We start from the raw sequence: 21,677 nt of genomic DNA, 5'->3' as shown, positions 1-21,677 counted from the left end.
GTAGTCTGGTATCGCCTTTAATGAATTATTTGTTATCATTTTCCAATATGTCAATTAAAAGGTCAGGCTGTCCAGAAAAAATAAAATAATTTAAAAAGGTGGCAACCCTGATGTACCAGGTTTACCCAACGCACCCAATCGGGCCTTCAGCACTTCAAGAGAGCTGTATCAGTGTAAAGTGGGAAATAGCAAGTGGATACATAAGCAACACCCACAGAAAAACTGACCATTTTTTAATAAAAAGGATCAAGATACGACCACTCACCGGGCTCAGATTTTTTCTTTGGCACATTCTTCTTTTTTGGAGCAGATTCTTGCTTGTGGTCTTCATTGCTCACAACAGATTCAGCTTTTTTAGAAGGTTGAGTTTGAGTATTAGTGACTGAGGCATTTTGCTTGGCATTAGGTTTGGCACCAACCGTAGCAGCCTGATTGTTTCCTGGCTTTGCTTCAGCTTGAGTAGCCTGAGCAGCCTGCTTGTTGCCCGCCTTGGCGTCACCCTGAGCAGCCTGCTTGTTGCCCGCCTTGGCGTCACCCTGAGCAGCCTGCTTGTTGCCCGCCTTGGCGTCACCCTGAGCAGCCTGCTTGTTGCCCGCCTTGGCGTCACCCTGAGCAGCCTGCTTGTTGCCCGCCTTGGCGTCACCCTGAGCAGCCTGCTTGTTGCCCGCCTTGGCGTCACCCTGAGCAGCCTGCTTGTTGCCCGCCTTGGCTTCACCCTGAGCAGCCTGCTTGTTGCCCGCCTTGGCTTCACCCTGAGCAGCCTGCTTGTTGCCCCCCTTGGCTTCACCCTGAGCAGCCTGCTTGTTGCCCCCCTTGGCTTCACCTTGAACAGCCTGCTTGTTGCCCACCTTGGCTTCACCCTGAGCAGCCTGCTTGTTGCCCACCTTGGCTTCACCCTGAGCAGCCTGCTTGTTGCCCACCTTGGCTTCACCCTGAGCAGCCTGCTTGTTGCCCACCTTGGCTTCACCCTGAGCAGCCTGCTTGTTGCCCACCTTGGCTTCACCCTGAGCAGCCTGCTTGTTGCCCACCTTGGCTTCAGCCTGAGCAGCCTGCTTGTTGCCAGGCTTAGCTTCAGCCTGAGCAGCCTGCTTGTTGCCAGGCTTAGCTTCAGCCTGAGCAGCCTGCTTGTTGCCAGGCTTACCTTCAGCCTGAGTAGCCTGCTTGTTGCCAGGCTTACCTTCAGCCTGAGCAGCCTGCTTGTTGCCAGGCTTACCTTCAGCCTGAGCAGCCTGCTTGTTGCCAGGCTTACCTTCAGCCTGAGCAGCCTGCTTGTTGCCAGGCTTAGCTTCAGCCTGCTTGTTGCCAGGCTTAGCTTCAGCCTGTGAAGACTGCTTGTTGGCCGGCTTAGCTTCAGCCTGTGGAGACTGCTTGTTGCTCTGCTTTGGAGTAAGTTTTGTGCTTTGTTTTGCTCCAACTGGAGGAACAGCAACCACAGGAAATTCTTTGGCAGAGGCTTCCAAAACTGGAGATTTTGAAACAGCCTTGGTTACAGCCACAACTTGAGTCAGAGATGGTTCAGCTTTCTGGACCTTCTCCTGCTTTTTCTTCCTGTCTTTTGGAGAAGGCACAACCTTTTCAAGAGCTGGTGTCACAATTGGTGTTACAAAGCTCACAGTTTCCTGAGGTTCCCTTTCAACTTTTTTCTGCTTGTTAGTTTCCGCAGTCAGTTGATGCTCTGGTAAATTTCCATTGGGTTTGTCCTCCTTTTTCTTTGGCTTTGCCTTCTTTTCTGCGAGTTTTTCTTTCTTCTTTTTATCCACTTTGGGTTGGCCCTTCTCGTACTCTTTACGTTGCTTAGCCAAAGCTTCTTCATAAGAGGTTTCCTTCATAGAAAAGCTTGACACCAGAACAATACCAATGGCTGATATAACCATGAAACCTCCAAACACCATCACTCCTAACGTCTGAGGATCATATATATCCATTTTGGTTTTCTTTTAAATGATACCTGAAAAAGAAAAAGGGTGTCCATTTAGTAAAACATAAAAAAAAGTCAGCGCATGCTAATGCAAAATTTTAGGCTGAACTCTCATTTTTAAACATTTCAAGACCCATTGCAAACCGTATGTCAGGAAATTAAACTGATCTACAAAAGGTCATGTGCAGGTTGGCATTTTATTAGTATTTACCCTATCCAAGAGAAAGCATCCAGCACAAGATGCCTCCTATTAAAAAGAACATGACATCTAGTGACTGTAAATTCGTGAGCTTTGTGTGTTTAATTTGAAATAAGATTTGACCAGGACTTTGAACTGAGGCTTTTTTTTTTTTTCATAAAGTCCAAGGCCTTGCCAGACATTACTGAGAGCACTTTCCCATTTCACTGTAAAGGATAGGTTCATAATTTGGTTTAATGCTTTTTTTCCTATCCTAGGAGGTGAGCAACACTATGAACGGCAATGCAATGATCTTTCACATAAGGACCAACATCACCCAACAGAACCAATTGACTATATTGGAGTCTACCATGATTGTTGAAAAAAAAAAAAAAAATGATGATAGCACCTCCACAAATCATACAATTATCTAAGGCCGCCAGGCAAAATTATATATAACTGAACATGAGGCTCTTAGTTTAACATTGTGATCAGACTGTATGAAGCCCACTGCCACGTCATGGCAAACCTCTTAGTGGGTCGTACCGTCTTAACGGTGCGGAGCCGTGCGTCAACGACCGCCACAGCGGCAATGCACCAGCAGAGCAGACGGCCCGGTATCTCCAGACCGCTCCACCAGCACAAAACCACAACAACAATGGCCGCCACAAGGCACCAACATCAAATGAAAGAAGTCCCCATCGCCCCCACAGAGCAGAGCCATGCGCCGACCACCACCACAGTGGCAATGCAGCAGCAGGGCAGACGGCCCGGTATCTCCAAACCGCACCGCTCCACCAGCACAAAACCACAGCAACAATGGCCACCACACAGCACCAAGACCAAACAAAATAAGTCCCCATCGCCCCCACAGAGCGGAGCCGTGCGCCGACCACCGCCACAGAGGCAATGCACCAGCAGAGCAGACGTCTCGGTGTCTCCAGACCACGCCGCTCCACCAGCACAAAACCACAGCAACAATGGCCGCCACACAGCACCAACACCAAATGAAAAAGAGTCCCCTCCGCCCCCCTCTATCATGTTTGTTATGGTAGCTGTGATTCTTCCTGACAAAACATGTGAGCACTCTGTACCATTCTGCTTGCAATTTCTTACATTATACACAAGACAGCTACTGATGCAGCCTCCAGATCAGGTGCGAATTCAAATGAGGTTGTTCTAAAAAAGGAACATTAAAGTGTTCCTTTACACTTACCGGGTTTATTGCGGCCCGTTTTTGCAGGCCGTATCACCGCAATTTTCACGGTCTGCCGTAATAACTGATCACAAAAAAAAAACGGTGTTCCGCGAAACCGGAAGTGACGGTTATTGATTTTCAATGGGGGCCGTGTCAGTACACAATGAAAAAGATCGAGCACGCTCGATCTTTTTTCACGACCACAAATACGGCCACATGGTGCACCGTGAAATTTTTGTGGCCCCACAGAAATCTATTGGGGCCGCAAAAACGGCCCGCAAAACATGGTAAGTGTAAAAGAAGCCTTAGAGCATGTTGACAAGAGTACAATAAGTATTAAATGGGGTCTCCGGTTTCAGTGAACAAAACCTTACATTGCTGAAAGAGCTTTTATTTTACACAGTGTACAGCAGGTTTCCGAGGAGCTCAGCTATCAAAACCTGCAGACCTTTCATCAGTCCTACAAATATCACCAGCACTAACAGGTACCCCCACTGCATTTTCAGGGTGGTTCTCCTAAAATCACTGCTCTCACTTTTCTAAGCCGTGTGTTTGTTCAAAGGCACTGCCATCTCTAAACGAATACAGTGATAATGATGTACACTTCCGAACAAGCAATGACAGACCCGAGTGTAATACAGTAACAGGATAACCAGAGTAGGAAGAGGACACTACTGCACCATAACTGTCACCTAATGAGGAGTGCTAACATCACAGCACCAATTAAGTGAAGGGGTATGCAGCTAAACACAAAAGTTCAGAAAAACCCTTTAAAAGAGTAGGTAAATTTACTGTAACTTTGCCGTGTGACAGTTCCCCATTAAAACAGTAACAAAGATCGTATTACAGAAGTTATGCTTGAAATTTTCAAAAATGTTTTAGTATATAAAAAGATGACCTCCATTTGTCCCTTTCAATAGTTTTGCAATTAGTCTATAGTTAAGGGACTTGTGACGACGGTGGGTGTGGACCACTGCTCTACGGTTGGGGCTTACCCTGGAGGGGAATGATAAAGTGACGTTATTCACTAAAGCCTGTCAGTGAGGACAGGCTGGGGACGCAGGTAGTCCCCATGTGCCACTCCAGGGTAGTCCCCGGACCTGCAGGAGCTGACGCACATGTTATGGCAGGAATGCGGAGCACTGGAGGACGAAGACAGCAGTGTAGTCAGTCCAAGGTCAGGGCACGCAGCACGGGTTTACAGTACAAATCTGGACTCAGGAGCAGAGGTCACACAGAACAGGTAAACAAGCCGGGTGGGTAAGAGGAGAGACGAGGCAGAATAACAGGACTGGTTGCTGAGACTGGCAAGAACCTTACCTACAGCAGGGAACAGGAGGAAAAACAGCCAAATATATCGCCTGCCTGCTGGCAGTGGATAGGCTGGGGAAAATAAACCCTGCAGGACACAGCAGGTTTAAAATCCTGCAGGATCTGGCTGCACCCCCAATAGCCAGGGGGGAGACAGCAAGAATATGCACCAAAACTGAAAGGGCAGTATGAGGGACTCAGGTGGCGGCCTGACATGGGACGGAGCAGAGTGGCGAACACGAGTAGCACAGTGCTGGGAACTTGTGCAAGTTACCGCCAGCCGTGACAGTACTCATACAAAAAAATACAAAAGTTTGTCTGATACTTTTATAACAACCTGGCTTCAAACCCAATGGTCCAATAAAAGGGCCATTGACGCTGGGAAGCGAATGATGTGGCTAGTTTTAAACCTATAAATCACATCCCTGCCAACATCACTTCAGCTTTAACTTTCTAGGCATGAATACGGCAGCGTGCATCGGCTCCCATGTTCTTCCAGCTGAAGTGGTAATGCTGAGGAAACCTCACATTTGCATGAAGATACTAATGACTCCTATTGCTGTGTAAGCCGAGGGCTAGAGTATAATGAGCAGACATCTGCAAAGTCATTTCAGTAGGTAAACATGTAAATGTCATGTGCAAAAGTGGATGTAAAAATAACCAGCACACCAGTTTCATCTAATATCATACTGTATATTGGTCCGGTGCTAGATATGGGCCAACTGGTTACGCGAACATCACTAACGATTGACATGGTGATGAAATATCAGACGCATCGGTAGAAGAAGAAAAAAAATGTTTTCAGAGAGTAGTGCTAAAAACAAATGTTTTGTTTGCAAAACTCACTACAATTTTAAAATCTGGGGAGTTTAAAGAGGGGGTGGTCCCCAGGAATAGATTAAAAAAAAAATAATATATTTAATGAGCAAATCATACTAATTTTGGTAGGTTAATCACTATACATTACAATGGTAGTTGTCTTTTTAACATTGAAAAAACTTGTTAATGGGACCGATGCCTGTGAGCACATGCAGCAGGAGGATCAGTTGCTGTAATCTGGAGGTGGTTGACAGTACATGGTATAGGCGCTCTCAAGGGTGAAGCAGCAGAGCCTCCTACCGCACCTGCTCACAGGCTCCCGCACCATTTACATTCTAGGGGGACGATTTGTTAAGTAAAAAGCATGACATTTTCTTTATATATTAATATTTTTCTTTATTCCTGGTAAACCCCTTCAATTAAGGCGTGAAGATAAATTACCTACACACAGAATAGATGAGAACATAAATACCCGTGGGCAGGGGTGTAAGAACCGTGGTCACAGAGGTGGCGACAGCGACCAGACCCGTGCGGGTGGGGGCCTGCTGATGCCAGCAGAAAATTCAACTGGACATGCGTCCGACGACGCACATTGAGCTGAAGTGTATTGCAGTGCATAGACCCATCGGGTCAGGGTGCGGCAATACACACTGCCAGCCAATCAGAGGCCAGCAGCTGACATTGGAGTGTGCATGACTGGGGACTCACGGCAGTGACGTCTATTGCTCCCATCGCTTGCACACTGAAGTCAGCTGCTGGCTTCAAAATAGGACACGGGGCAATGGGGAAGCAGAGGGGAGGCGAGTAGAATGGTCTATACATCACATCCCCCTCCAGAATGTGGGGGGCCCAGGTCGGAATCTTGCACTGGCGGCCCATGGGATTCTAGTTACGCCACTGCCTGTGGGGGTCCAACAGTCGAGACCTGTACCAGTTAGCAGAGCGGGACACTTTTATCCTCTCCAGAAAAGAGCAGCATTATACATGCCCGACTTTATTCTCTATGGGCCACTGGAATAAGCAGAGTACTCAGGAGACCATAGCAAAAGAACGGAGCCGCAGTCGGGTATGCTCACTGCAGCGCCATTCTAACATGGACAAAAAAAAAAATAAGTGTCCGATTAGGGCAGGGTCCCAGAGATCAGACCCCGGCAATCTGTAAGATTAGATAACAAAATTAATAGATGATAAAGGGGTTCTCCAGTGACAAGCTAAGAACAAGGTGTATATTAAAAATATTTATCTTGCTATAGGTACAATCATTAAGCGGACTTAAAGGGAGAATCACCAAAAAGTAAAAACAGCCACCTGAAGATACAGTAACTAATAAGTTTGATAAAGAGCAAAAATGGTGGAAATATTTGTTTTGTAAGAATAAAACCTATTTGGCCCTTTTGTGCTTTATGAAATAAGGTGGGTGGGTGTTATCACAGAGGTGTGCATTGTGCAGACCCCAAATATTAACCCTTTCACATTCTTGTTGCAAAAATATTGAAGTAGCAATTCATAGTAAAACTGTAATTAAAGTCAAAAGGGGCAAATCTATGCACAGACCCCAGACTGGACCCTTTCTATGTCAGTGACCTGAAGTTGCTTCTAGACATCTGATACTTTCAGGCTGGGCGCTACATCAGTCTCTCCACTTTGAAGACTTTTTTTTTTCCTGGACAGTGTAGCGTTGACCTATACGGGAAAACCCAGGAAATTTTCCTGAAAATGGAAACACTAGCTGCACTGTGCCTTGTCTGGAGGCAGACACTTGCAGCAGACATGTCTGCCAACACTCGGGCTATTTTAGCGTGCAGCCAAGACGGACGCGTGCTATTTTACATAGACCTCTATCTGCCACTCAAATCTGTAAAAATTTCATGGCAAGAAAGGAAAAATGTATTTTGCAGACTTGGAATGAAATAATATGAAGTGCTGCCTCCGCATTAAATTTGATCTGTTAAGTCATTAGATTCTCATGTTGCAGAGATTATAGATATTCTACATATTTTCCCTCTTTTAGCAGGGTTTACCTTGGCCCCTGGGTGGTCAAATAAGAACAAATAATCAGGGAAGAACAGTTTTGTTTTTTTCAAATAATTCTGTTTTACAAGATCACGGAGAACTGCACTGCAAGAAAGTTATAGGTTCTGATTTACAAAGCCCTGTGAGCACACAAGCACATCTCCCAATGCTCACCATGAAATATACACTTGTTAGTCACATAGGTCGTAAAGGAGAGAAAGAAAAAAATAAAATATATATCCATGCTACAGGATGTCCTGCCGCTGGAAAATCAGAGATAAGATTCAGAGTGTGAGCCATGATGCACCGACTGGCTGCAGTTCTCCAGACCCAAACTTAACTTCTACTAGGCATGTAGGACACGGCCAAGTCCGAGTCAGGAGACCTCCAGACAGTTCATGCATCACAGTCCATACTCTGGGAAATAAAACATTGCACATTTGCCAATATATGTTCTCGGTAGATACTCTCAGTCCTAGCTAACTTGTTGTGGTCCTAATAATTCTTGTAGGTACGCTTATACAAAATATTAGGCTGAGTTCACATGTGGCATTTTTTTTCGCGTTTCTGCGGCGCTTTTAAACGCGCGATTTTGCTGCGAAAAATAAGCATCCCATGCATTCCTATGGGATTCCGCAATGCTGTGCTAATGCTGCGGTTTTTACCGCGGCGGAATCACTTCGCCTCAGTATGCTCATTAATTTTGCGGAATCGCGGCGATCCCGCACCCATAGGAATGCATTGTTCTGCTTACTTTCCGCATGTGGCTGTGCCCACCATGCGAAAAGTAAGCAGAACAAATGCGGATGGTACCCACGGTCCGGAGGAGAGGAGACTGTCCTCCGGGCTTTGGGTACCATATCCCTGTAAAAAATAGAATTTAAAATAAAAAATATTGTTAGTCTCACCTTCCGACGTCCCGCGCGGCCTTCCCGCCTCTCTCCACGCTCCCGTTCCCAGTACTCCTTTGCGAAAATGCCCGCGATGACGTCTGTTCTCGCGGGATCGCGAAGTCTCGCGGTCATTCGCATGACGTCATCGCAAATTACCGCGAGACGTCGCGATCCCGCGAGAACGTACGTCATCGCGGGCATTTTCGCAAAGGATTACTGGGAACGGGAGCGTGGAGAGAGGCGGGAAGGCCGCGCGGGACGTCGGAAGGTAAGAATAACACCATTTTTTATTTTTTTTATTTTTTACCTTTTACTACTGATGCTGCATAGGCGGCCTCAGTAGTAAAAAGTTGGTCACACTTGTCAAACACTATGTTTGACGAGTGTGACCAACCTGTCAATCAGTTCTCCAAGCGATGCTACAGATCGCTTGGAAAACGCTAGCATTTTGCAAGCTAATTACGCTTGCAAAATCCTAGTTTTTCCGCGGGAAAATCGCGGGACTTTAAAATGAGATTTTCCCGCAGAATGCAATTCCCGAACTCTCGCGGTAATTTCCGCGAGAGTTCCGCTACGTGTGAACCCAGCCTTAGAAGGAACTCAGAAGGGAGGATGGTCCAAGCATCTTGGAGAACCATAGATCTTCTGTGGATGTAGGCTTGTGTAATAGAAATGGGTCTTCGCGACTGATTCAAGACAGAAGAGCCGGCTATCAAAAATAGAGCAGACCACACGTACATTTTTATTTATATCGCAGGCGCCGGCTGATGAAAACTCCCATCTGTGGCACCTGCTTTCGCTGTGATCAATAACAGCAGGCATAGGCTGATGGGAGTAGTATTCAAAAACAGTAACAGTGACTTCCTGGAGAAATCAGTGCCCAAATAGTAGGTGTTAGGTACGGACCCCGAACTTTACTGTTCAGGTTCGCCCATCGCAATCCACGATCTATTGTTTAAAATACAGCTTATGTATTAAATGTACAAAAATGTTTTTCCTACTGCAGAATGTCTGATAATGCAGGTTAATAGTGTTATAAAGGTGCCCATCTGCTGTACTTAAGTGTGTGGAACCCCGGAGAAAATTAACTTAATGTACCTGGAAGCCGACGGCTTAAGAGTCCGGATAAGCCCTTTAATTATAGGTGAGAGGTTATACGAGCGGCGAAATGAAGCAGGGGAATTGCCGACTGAGGCAGAGATTGTCTAGATACAGAAAAGGCAGGTAGTTAGTAACTATCTCCTTGTTAGTACAAACACAAAAAAAGTCCTGGATAACCCCTTTAAGGCCTCGATTCATCAAAATGTTTTACACAAAAAAAACTGGAGTAACAAACTTTGAAAAAGTTGCAAAATTTTTTTTTAACTTTTGGAATTTTCTCGGAGAGTGAAGGTCAGGACATGGATAGTGCCGGTATTTTATGCCAGAACTGTTGACCCTGTACCTTACTGGTGTAACATATCTGGCGAGGCTCACAGAGGCAAATATCATGGCTAAGTTGCGCAAAAACCGTTAAGTGATGGGCACTGTGGTGCAGTGACCACTGTGTCCGCTAGGAGGCGCTGTGTGGGTATCCCAGGACAGGCATGTCTATTGTGACAATGTCAATAGGTTGGTAAATGACCGTTATGCATCCCAAGGTGGGTGGCCTTGGGATGAAGGCTTGATCGTGTGTTGATCAGCAGAGATACTGCTGAGGTTTTGTTACAGAGTGTCAGGGAAGCCTTCAGGTGGCTGGTGAGATGGGTGGGACCAGTCACCTGCAAAACCACCCAGGGGCGTGTGGCTAAATGCCCATAGTGAACATGTATATGTAGGTGTATGGCTGGGTTAGGACCTGCGATGAGGTCATAGCCATGTGATCCGGTGGGCGTGGCTACAGACCATATAAGGTGGTGACCAGGGTAGGTCACAAGAGAGAATGCCTGGATCTGATTGGTCAGTATGGAAGGTCTCGGCAAGCTTCCCGAAGACTACATGTGAAGGCTGTGTATAATGGCTGCGTGTGTCTGACAGTCCCAGGAGGGAACGGACGTCTGCAGTGTGAAGCAGCTAAGAGGTAACCCGGCCACGGGGAGAGTAACTGAGAGACTGTATAGCCTGTTGGCTGGATAAAGCACAGAATGTGTGACTACAGGGCTAAGGGGAGCAGAGCTCCACTATGAAGATTCCATGTTGTCTGATGTAAGACTGTTGCATGCTACTATGGTTTATGCTGTACAATAAACAATATGGACTACGTTTATGTTGAAAAGCCTGTGCCGGACCTGGTTTTCGGCAGCCAAGCGAGTATCCCCAAACCTGAGTAACAAGCACTACCTTACAGCACCTATTAATGAATTTGGCACATGTTCCAGTGTGCCCCTAATTAAGACCGGTGTACGAAACGCCAGTCTTAAAGATTCGGGGGCCAAGTGTTTTAGACACGATTTGACCCTGGGAAATAAAGTGTGTAACGGAAGACGTAAAAAGTCTAGTTTAAAGTAGTTAAAACAAAAAGGTAGTATAAAAGCAGACAATTTAGGATGTCATTAATAAAACTACCATAATATCTTACACAATTCAACTTTGACAAAAAAAAAAAAAACGGATTACTTACCGGTAATACTCTTTTGTAGAGTCCACAACAGCACCCACAGAGAGGGGATCCACCCCTAGGAACAGGAAACCTACAGAGAGATAAATGAGGCGGTCCCCCTCGCTCCCTCAGTTTGGATTACAGAGAACAAAGAGGAGCCGGCATACATATTTTAGTCAATTTGCTAGGTAAATGATTCACATCTATACATATTTATACGTTTGCTATACAAAACTATATTTTTACTCCCAATTCTTGTTTTCCGCCACCAAGGAGAACCACGTGTAAGTTTCTAAATTAAGGGAGGGAAGTGAACGGGTGCTGTTGTGGACTCTACAAAAGCGTATCACCGGTAAGTAATCCGTTTTTTTCTCATTGCCACAACAGCACCCACTGAGAGACTTTCAGAGATAGTCACTTGGGAGGGCACACCGTGTTAAAGGACTGATCTACCGAAGGCCAAAACCTCGGAGGATAAATCTAGTCTATAGTGGCTATAAAACGTAGATGGAGAAGACCAAGTTGCAGCCTTAGGCTGTGTGCACACGCTGCGGAAAAGGTGCGGATTCATCCGCGCGGATTTTGTACAATCCGCAGGTGAAACCGCAGGTCAAAAGACCTGCGGTTTTACCTGCGGATTGCTCTGCGGTTTTGCCCTGCGGTTTTTCATCTCCTCAATGGAGGAGATGGCAAACCGCAGGAGAATCCGCAGAAAGAATTGACATGTCAATTCTTTCTGCGGATTGAAAACCGCAGATAATCCGCGCGGAAAATTCCGCACCGTCTGCACTGCGGTTTTTGATTCCCATAGGGAATCATTGTACTGTACACCGCAGCAAAAACTGCTGCGGGTCCGCAGCGGCCAAAACCGCTGCGGAACCACAGCAAAATCCGCAGCGTGTGCACACAGCCTTACATATTAGCTCAATTGGGACGTCTGCCATCTCTGCCCAGGAGGATGATATGGCTCGAGTAGAGTGCACCTTTATACCCTGTGGAGGGTCTTCTCCCTTTGCCGAATATGCCATCGTGATCGCAACTCTGATCCACCTGGACAGCGTGCTTCTCGTAACCTTAGACCCCTTCTTGTTACCCTGGAAGGAGACAAAAAGAGCCCTACTCTGCCTCCAGGGACTGGTTCTATCTAGGTAGATCAGGCTGCTCTTCTCACATCTAATGTGTGAAATTTTACCTATTCTGGCGTTACCGAGTTTTCATAGAAGGAGGGGAAGTAGACCTCTTGGGATCTATGAAATCTAGTAGCACGCTTGGGAAGATAAGACGGGTCTGTTTTCAATACTAGTCTGTCCTGGTTTACTGACAGGAATGGGGGATCTACCGACAGTGCTTGGAGATCACCTACTCTTCTTGCCGAGACTAAGGCTACTAGTAGAGCAGTTTTCAATGAATGGCATTTTAATGATGCTAGGTGCATAGGCTCGAACGGGGCCTGAGTGAAGGCATCTAAGACCAAGCTAAAGTTCCACGTTGGTAGGTGAGGGATGTGGACTGGATTTTCTCGCTGACAAGCCAAAATAAACCTAGCCACCCATTTATTGCGATTATATAAGGCTCCTAGAGCTGATACGTGGACTTTTAGGGTGTTAACTGAGAGTTTCAACTCTCGACCCTTCTGCAGGAATTCTAGAATAGCTCCAATGGGCACTTCTCTGGAAAAATTTGCAGTGTGAAAAGCTAAAAAAAAATTTTCCATACTTTCACATAAATTTTCGTTGTGGATTCTTTTCTACTCTGTAGTAGCGTGTTAATAAGATTATTTGAGAACCCTCAATTTCAATAACCCCCTTTCAAATTCCATGCTGCTAGGTGCAAGGATTTGACTCGAGGATGGTGGCAGGGTCCCTGAGAAAGAAGGTCCCGATGTAGTGGGAGAAACCATGGGTTGGCTATCAACATTGCTCTCAACCATGAAAACCATGGCCTCTTGGGCCAAAATGGGGCTATTAGGATGACCTTCTCCCCTTCCTCCCTTATTTTCCTGACCACTGTTGGTAACAATACCTTTGGAGGGAAGGCATAGGCCTGTCGGAATGTCCAGGGTGTTTGAAGGGCATCGAGGACTTTTGGATTGTTCTCTCTGTATAGCGAAGCAAACCTTTCTACGCATCTGTTGGCTCTTGTCGCGAACAGATCTGTGTCTGGTCTGCCCCATCTGGCCGCTATCATCTCGAAGATGTGCCGGCTGAAAACCCACTCTCCTTAATGTAGTCTGGCGGCTGAGATAGTCCGCTCTGGAGTTGTCCACTTCTCTGATGTGGATAGCGGATAAGGAGCGGAGGTGTAATTTGGCCATCTCTAGAATTCTCTCCACGATAGACATGAGTGGTCCTGATCGCGTACCTCCTTGCCGGATTATGTATGCCACTGAGGTGATGTTGTCTGTTTGGATTCTCGTGTGGGTACCTTTTAGCTGCGGGAGAAATTTAGATATAGCATGATATATCGCTGTTAGCTCCTTCATATTAGACAAGCTCTCCGCTTCGAGTTCGGACCACTGACACTGCACCATGTCTTCTTCTAGATGAGCCCCCCACCCCAAGGGGCTAGCGTCCGTGGTGACTATTCTAGAGGGGACAATCCACCATGGAACCCCTCCTGTTAGATTGTCTGGGTTCAACCACCACTTCAAGGAGCTGATTACTTCTGGTGATAGGGACATTTTCCCATTCAACCGCCCCTGCAGCCTGTTTCTCGTAAAATGGGCCATTGCAATTTTCTGGAGTGGAATTGGGCCCACTGCACCGCCGGAATGCATGATATTAGGGACGCCAACAAGGACATGCCTTCTCTCAAGGACAGTGTTCTTATCACCCGTCATCCGTACCTTGTTAATTATAGCCCGTATTTTTGTTTCTGGCAAACTCATTTTTGACTTACAGAGTCTATCTGAAGGCCTAGGAACGTCTGACAGGTTACCGGTTGCAGTCTGGACTTTTCCCAGTTGACCAGCCAGCCTAGTGTCTGCAGGGATGAGATAATGTCAGCTATCCTACTTTCGCATTGGGAAACCGAATTTCCTACTATGAGCAGGTCGTCCAAGTACGGAACTATTAAGATGTCATTTAGCCTTAAATACGACATCACCTCTAGCATTAGCTTGGTAAAAACGCGGGGGTGGCATGGATAACCCGAACGGCATCGCCGTGAACTGGAAATGTTGTATCTGGCCCTCTAACGAGACCGCCACTCGTAGGAATTTTTGGTGCTCTCTGCATATAGGGAGATGGTAATAGGCATCCTTCAGGTCCAATACTGCCATATAGCACCTAGGAAACAAGAGTTTTATTGCTGAACGTATTGATTCCATCTTAAAGGACCGCAGTCTCAGAAATGTATTAAGCTTTGTTTAAATTAATTATCGTTCTAAAGGAACCATCCGGCTTGGGGACTAGAAACAGGGGAGAATAGAATCCCATTCCCCATTCATCTCTTGGCACTTCTACCAGTACATGCTTAGACAAGAGCCCTGTTATCTCTATTTCCAAAGCTTCCTGCTGCGTTGGGGACTTCAAGGAAGTCAATAGTAAGGAGTTTGGTGGGTACGGAACAAATTCTAGCCTTAGGCCTGATGATACAATATTAATGGCCCAGGAGTTTGATGTTATTTTTCCCCCATCGGTGGCTGTATTTTAGTAGCCTGCCACCTACCGGTGATTTATCGCTACCGGAACCTGTCCCCCGACCTGAAGGGACGTTTCCCAAATAGGCTGCCTCTCTGCTTGGGATCTTTATTACCCCAACGGTCTTGGGGTTTGAAATCTTTTTTCCCAAATGGAGGCTTCCTGAAGGCTCTCCTGTTAAAGGGAATGTATGGGTTAGGGAATCCTTTTTTCCCTCTCACCCGCTTTCGTCAGGATCTCGTCCCAACTGTGTGCCAAACAGGTACTTACCCTGACAGGGCATAACGCAGAGTTTAGTTTTTGTCTGGACATCGCCTCTCCACCCCTTCACCCATAAGGCCCCGCCGTGCTGCGTTGGTAAATCCTGCCGCTCTGGCAGATAGACGGAGGGAGTCAGCTGAGGCGTCAGATAAGAAGGCGGCTGCACCCTTAATCAGGGGGATAGAGGAATGGAGCCTGTCTCTGGATGCTCTGCTTTTTATTTTCTTCTCCAATTCATCCAACCATACTATCATGGACCTTGCCGTGCACGTGGCCGCTATAGCCGGTTTGAAGGCCCCTGTGCATGCCTCCCAAGACCGCTTGAGGAAAGTATCTGTTTTGCGGTCTAATGGGTCAGACAATGTACCTGCGAGAGGTGGAGGCCACTGCCGCAGCCACCTTGGGGGCTCTTGACCAAGACGCCAAATTGTCATCGCCAAACGGGTATTTCCATTTGGAAGCTAAGGGGATAAAGATTCTTTGCCCGTCTTTCCCATTCCTTTTTTACCAGCTCCTTTATTGCTGGTACTATGGGGAAGGCCCTGACCTTTTGGGAGATACCCGCGAACATTATTTCCTGCGGGGTTTTAGGCTCTTAAATATCGGATAGCCCCATGGTATTCCGCACAGATTTGACCAAATTATTCACACTGTCTGTGGGGAAGCAAGTCTGCTCTTCCTCTTCTGAGGTTGGATATTCCTGAGACCCAAGTCCAGTTCCCCAGCTTCTGAAGGTGACCCAGACACCGGTGACATTATCCCCCTAATGGAGGTCTGTCCACCTTGACTACTAGAACTGACTAAGGCCCGCGGCTCTTCTCTGATTATTGTACGGATATCCTCCTTTCTACCCGAGGACTCCTCCCGCAGGGTCTGCTCAATACAGGTCTGACATAACCGCTTAGGGTGACTATCCGGGAGGGGTTGGGAGCATAAGGCACATTCCCTGTGTTTATTTTTCTCCATTCTTTTGGCCTGAGGGTATATAAAAAAACGGAACGCCATCAGCTAGGAGCTTGACTCCAAAACACTCACCCGTGAATTTCGTCAGCTTAATAACGGCTGCGGGCTTCAAGACTCAGGCTGAGGCGAGGCGCGAGATGCCTTGTTCCGCTTTTTCTCCGAGGCTTCGCTCTGCCTAGAGCGTCCACTAGTCTCTCTCCTGGAGCTGCTGCTTCTCCTAGTGCTATCACCTCTTGTGCTGCCACTTTTCCTAGTACCGCTCAGAGGATTCTCCTGGCTGTACTTCCTGGAGCAAAACTGAGTCGTTTGCTGATGACATGGCTGCGCACCGGTGTGCCTCTGGCCGGTGCTTTTATGCAGCTTCCCGGTTTCACTTTCTCTCCCCCCTTTTTTTTCTTCCTGCACAGTTGTGCCCGGCGATCCCGCGATGTTTCCTCCTGCCCCGGAAGTTCCTCCTCCACTTCCGGGCCGCCTGGTCTCTGTACAATGGCGCCAGCTATCTCCTCCTCTGGCCGCCGCGTCTCCCGACCGCTGCTGCCCCTGCACCGCCGGAGCGACATACCGCTGAATACCATCAGGTATGTCGATTCTCCCCTTCAGCGCTCCCAGCACATACCGCGTCCCGCGCGAGCTCAGGGATTCCTTTCCTTCCCGGGCCTCGCCATCTCGGGTGTAAAAAGGGGGGGGGGGGGGGTCCCCAGTTCCCCGACTCTGTGCCGCGCTCAGTAATGCGGTATCCCCTGCAGGGGAAATTCTCAGGTGCTGCTCCAATGCACCCCTAGGTGAGCCAGGCACTCTCTGCCAAGGCCTCACCCGCATTACCAGCTGAGGGGGGAGTCCCAGTCTTGGATCCGACCATCGCTGCTTCCAGCTCTGGGGCCCCCGTTGCTCATAATGCCGCAGCGGCTACCAGGCCAGGAATCCTCTTTTCTGTGGGTTCCTCTAGGAACAGGAAACCAAACTGAGGGAGCAAGGGGGACCGCCCCATTTATCTCTCTGTAGGTTTCCTGTTCCTAGGGGCGGATCCCCTCTCTCAGTTGGTGCTGCCGTGGCGAAGAAAAAAAAAATGCAATGTCAAACATCTGATAGCAAAACCATGGCAGCTTGTAAAAACTACATACTGTACTAACTTGGACGCAGCGATAAAGACACTGACACATGTGATAAAGCAGTACCCTTAAGTACATTAATCATTAAAAATAAAGTGTATATTTTGTATATATTTTCAGTGTATATTTTTGTTTTTTATTATGCATCATGTATTACAGGGTCACGGTACTACGATTTGGTTCCAACATGTGGCCCCGCATAATCACCAATTGTGAAGGGCTCCATAGAGGCCAGTAACAATAATGATGTGCGAGTTATAAGGCTATAAAGAACCACTCGCTTTCCTTTTTATGATCTGGAGCGCAGTCTCTAAACTCTACAGCATGTGCATGGCTGGTAATTAAGAGTCCCCCCGTGATGTAGGCAGCTTTATATTCCATTAGCCGCCGAGCTTTGTAGGCATTTCAGGGCTCCTTTGATCAAAGGAGAAAGCTCCAACTTCACAGAAAGGACATGAACCCACTTCTAGAGTCACCAACAACTAAAGAATATTGGACAAACTCTACAATGAGGCAGTGCTGCATACAACACATCAATATTAGTAATATTCATCAATATTAGTAATATTAGTAATTAGCAATATTAGTAATATTAATAGTAATTATTAGTAATAATATAATATATTAATACATTATATTAGTAATATTAGTAATTTATGATACAGTCACATATCCGTGTGTCGCGGTCCACGATTACACAATCCGGCTGCCTTTATATTAAGTACTAATTTTTAAGGCAGTTACTAGGGGGTGTGGCTCACAGGATCCTCTGGGGTGGTGTCTTAAGGCATTATTACTCTCAGCCACGCCACCTTGTAAAAACCATAAAAATTTGCAGTACATAAAAAATTCACATCTCTGGATCCACATGGCAGATTAAAAAGAATGCAATACTCTAAAGGAGCAACAGGAAGAAAATAAATTCAAGAGCTAGTGTCATATCTATGTATATCTCCGCTAATTTAATAAAGTGAATTCCAGATTTTTTTTAAAGTTTTTATTTTATTTTTGTTTATTCCTTACAGATGGCCTTAGACAACAAAGTAATGTGTAATAAAAAATGTTAAATAAATGAAATTAATCTTGGGGGAAAAAAACTGTTTCTATTCAAGAACACAAGAAGGAACTTTCAGATTTCCTTCTGAGACCAAAATTCAGTTCAGAAGGTTCAAAGCAGTGTCATATCTCCGATCGTGACCAACTTACGCCTTCTGGCGCAGATTATCTTTTAGAATGTTCAAGGAATATTAGTTATGTGACAAGGGATCATTCATTCCTATGCAATAAAATCACATTTATGCAAACCAGTCTCAAGGCATTCACTCCAAGGTGCAAAACTGGGATTTTAACACTACCATATGATTATCTACACAACAATAGCTAACATTTGTTACTCAACATTTGGACTCAAAAAAAATAAATGTACAATTTTATTATATATTTTCTTTGGCACAAAAAAATGTTACATAGTGCCGTTTGAAAGTATTCGGCCCCCTGGAACTTTTCAACCTTTTCCCACATGCTTCAAGCATAAAAGATACCAAATGTAAATTTTTGGCGATCAACCAACAAGTGGAACACAATTGTGGAGTTGAACGAAATTTACTGCTTATTTTTAATTTTTGCGGAAATTCAAAAAAAATGAAAAGTGGGGCATGCAATATTATTCGGCCCCTTTAAAGATGTGTGCACACGTTGCGGATTCTGCTGCGGAATTTTCCGCGCGGATCTATTGCGGATTAGCCTGCGATTTGACACCTGTCAGAGCAGGTGCCAAACCACTGCAGAATCCGTACAAAGAATTGGCATGCTGCGGATTTAAATCCGCAGCAAATCCGCGTGGAAAATTCTGCACCGTGGGCACTGCGTTTTTCGATTTACATAGACTAAAAGGGTACTGTACAATGCAGCAGAAACTGCTGCGGATCCGCAGGGCAGGATCCGCAGCAGAATCCGCAACATGTGCACACAACCTTGCTTAATACTTTGTTGCGCCACCTTTTGCTGCGATTACAGCTGCAAGTCGCTTGGGGTATGTCTCTATCAGTTTTGTACATCGAGAGACTGAAATTCTTGCCCATTCTTCCTTGGCAAACAGCTCGAGCTCAGAGGGGTTGGATGGAGATCGTTTGTGAACAGTAGTTTTCAGCTCTTTCCACAGATTCTCGATTGGATTCAGGTTTGGACTTTGACTTGGCCATTCTAACACCTGGATACGTTTATTTGTGAACTATTCCATTGTAGATTTTGCTTTATATTTGGGATCATTGTCTTGTTGGAAGACAAATCTCCGTCCCAGTCTCAAGTCTTTTGCGGACTCCAACAGGTTTTCTTCAAGAATGGTCCTGTATTTGGCTCCATCCATCTTCCCATCAATGTTAACCAGCTTCCCTGTCCCTGCTGATGAAAAGCAGGCCCAAACCATGATGCTGCCACCACCATGTTTGACAGTGGGGATGGTGTGTTCAGGGTGATGAGCTGTGTTGCCTTTACGCCAAACATATCGTTTGGCATTGTGGCCAAAAAGTTTGATTTTGGTTTCATCTGACCAGAGCACCATCTTCCACATTTGGTGTGTCTCCCAGGTGGCTTGTTGCAAACTTTAAACAACACTTTTTATGGATATCTTTGAGAAATGGCTTTCTTCTTGCCACTGTTCCACAAAGGCCAGATTTGTGCAGTGTACAACTGACTGTTGTCCTATGGACAGACTGTCCCACCTCAGCTGTAGATCTCTGCAGTTCATCCAGAGTGATCATGGGCCTCTTGGCTGCATCTCTGATCAGTCTTCTCCCATTTTGAGATGAAAGTTTAAAGGGACGGCCGGGTCTTGGTAGATTTGCAGTGGTATGATACTCCTTCCATTTCAATATGATCGCTTGCACAGTGCTCCTTGGGATGTTTAAAGTTTTGGAAATCATTTTGTATCCAAATCCAGCTTTAAACTTCTCCACAACAGTATCACGGACCTGCCTGTTGTGTTCCTTGGTCTTAATGATGCTCTCTGTGCTTCAAAAAAAAAAAAAACACCAGAAACTATCACAGAGCAGGTGCATTTATACGGAGACTTGATTACACACAGGTGGAATATATTTATCATCATTAGTCATTTAGGACAACATTGGATCATTCAGAGATCCACAATGAACTTCTGGAGTGAGTTTGCTGCACCGAAATTATAGGGGCCAAATAATATTGCACGCCCCACTTTTCAGTTTTTGCATTTCCACAAAAGTTTAAAATAACCAATAAATTTCATTGAACTTCACAATTGTGTTCCACTTGTTGCAGATTCTTCTCCAAAAATTTACATTTTGTATCTCTATGCTTGAAGCATATGTGGGAAAAGGTTGAAAAGTTCCAAGGAGCCTAATAGCCTAATACTTTTGCAAGGCACTGTATACTGCTATATAGATATTCATCTCATTCACTCAGCTAAAATCCAAGATAGCGATAGATAAACAAAACTTATCTAAAATAAAAAGGAAATGTGTCACCTTTAACTTAAGGCCTTGGGTGGCCAGTTTTACAAGCGCGAGTATCAGTAAAATGTATAATATATTATATATATATATATATATATATATATATATATATACACACACACACACACACACACACACACACACACACAGACCAAAAGTTTGGACACACCTCATTCAAAGAGTTTTCTTTATTTTCATGACTACGAAATTTGTAGAGTCACTCTGAAGGCATAAAAACTATGAATTAACACATGTGGAATTATATAATTAACAAAAAAGTGTGAAACAACAGAAAATGCTGTGTCTTATATTCTAGGTTCTTCAAAGTAGTCACCTTTTGCTTTGATTACTGCTTTGCACACTCTTGGCATTCTCTTGATGAGCTTCAAGAGGTAGTCCCCGGAAAAGGTCTTCCAACAGTCTTGAAGGAGTTCCCAGAGATGCTTAGCACTTGATGGCCCTTTTGCCTTCACCCCAAACCATCTCGATTGGGTTCAGGTCTGGTGATTGTGGAGGCCAGGTCATCTGGCGTAGCACCCCATCACTCTCCTTCTTGGTCAAATAGCCCTTACACAGCCTGGAGGTGTGTTTGAGGCCATTGTCCTGTTGAAAAATAAATGATGGTCCAACTAAACGCAAACTGGATGGAATAGCATGCCGCCGCAAGATGCTGTGGTAGCCATTCTATTAGCTGTGGATGCTGACAATTGTTCAAGCTCATCCAGACGATTTGGAATTCTTTCTTTATCTTCTCTAGTGTTCGCTATCCCTCCTAGCTTTGCATTGTCTGCATTTATAAAAAATGTTCAACATTGGTTCCAGGAAATTAAATTAGTCTTTCATTAATTGTTTGCTACAACCCCATGCTGGCTCTGGTTAATTCTTGGATTCTTATCCAAGTACTTATATGCGGTTTAATAATTTGATCAAATATCTTTCCTGGTACAGAAGTAAGGCTCACTGGCCAGTAATTTCCTGGCTCCATCTTCTTTCCTTCTCCAATCTTCTGGGACTTCTGTGCTCGAGGAATTTTCAAATATTTCTGGTTGTTATCTCTTTTCAGTACCCTAGGATGTTATTCACCTGGACCAGAAGATTTAAATTCATTTAACCACTTCACGACCTCACGATTTTCCTTTTGTTTTTTGCTACTTTCCAAGAGCCATAACATAATTGCAAAAAAAAAAAAAAAAAGTGCAGTTCCACACTATTTATTTATCATGTTCACTGAAGGCTAAAACTGACCTGACATTATGGTTCTCCAGGTTATTAAAAGTTTGCAAATACCAAACATATAAGTTTTTTTTTAT

The 21,677-nt window shown here is 45.4% G+C and overlaps 1 protein-coding gene across 4 annotated transcripts in view; it reads right to left on the bottom strand.

Moving 5' to 3' along the window:
- Positions 1 to 21,677, bottom strand: part of RRBP1 (ribosome binding protein 1) — an 86,659-nt gene that overhangs the window by 50,427 nt on the left and 14,555 nt on the right. For all 4 annotated transcript variants that reach the window (XM_073557455.1, XM_073557456.1, XM_073557457.1 and 1 more), the window contains exon 2: positions 266 to 1,948. In XM_073557455.1, the coding sequence (XP_073413556.1) occupies positions 266 to 1,925 (1,660 nt within the window). In that variant the 5' untranslated portion in view covers positions 1,926 to 1,948. The remainder of the gene's footprint in view (positions 1 to 265; positions 1,949 to 21,677) is intronic.

The sequence above is a fragment of the Dendrobates tinctorius genome, unplaced genomic scaffold, assembly GCF_039654945.1.
Source record: "Dendrobates tinctorius isolate UK_male_01 unplaced genomic scaffold, ASM3965494v1 ptg000250l, whole genome shotgun sequence".
Taxonomy (NCBI): domain Eukaryota; kingdom Metazoa; phylum Chordata; class Amphibia; order Anura; family Dendrobatidae; genus Dendrobates; species Dendrobates tinctorius.
This window is presented reverse-complemented; position numbering and strand designations above follow the sequence as displayed.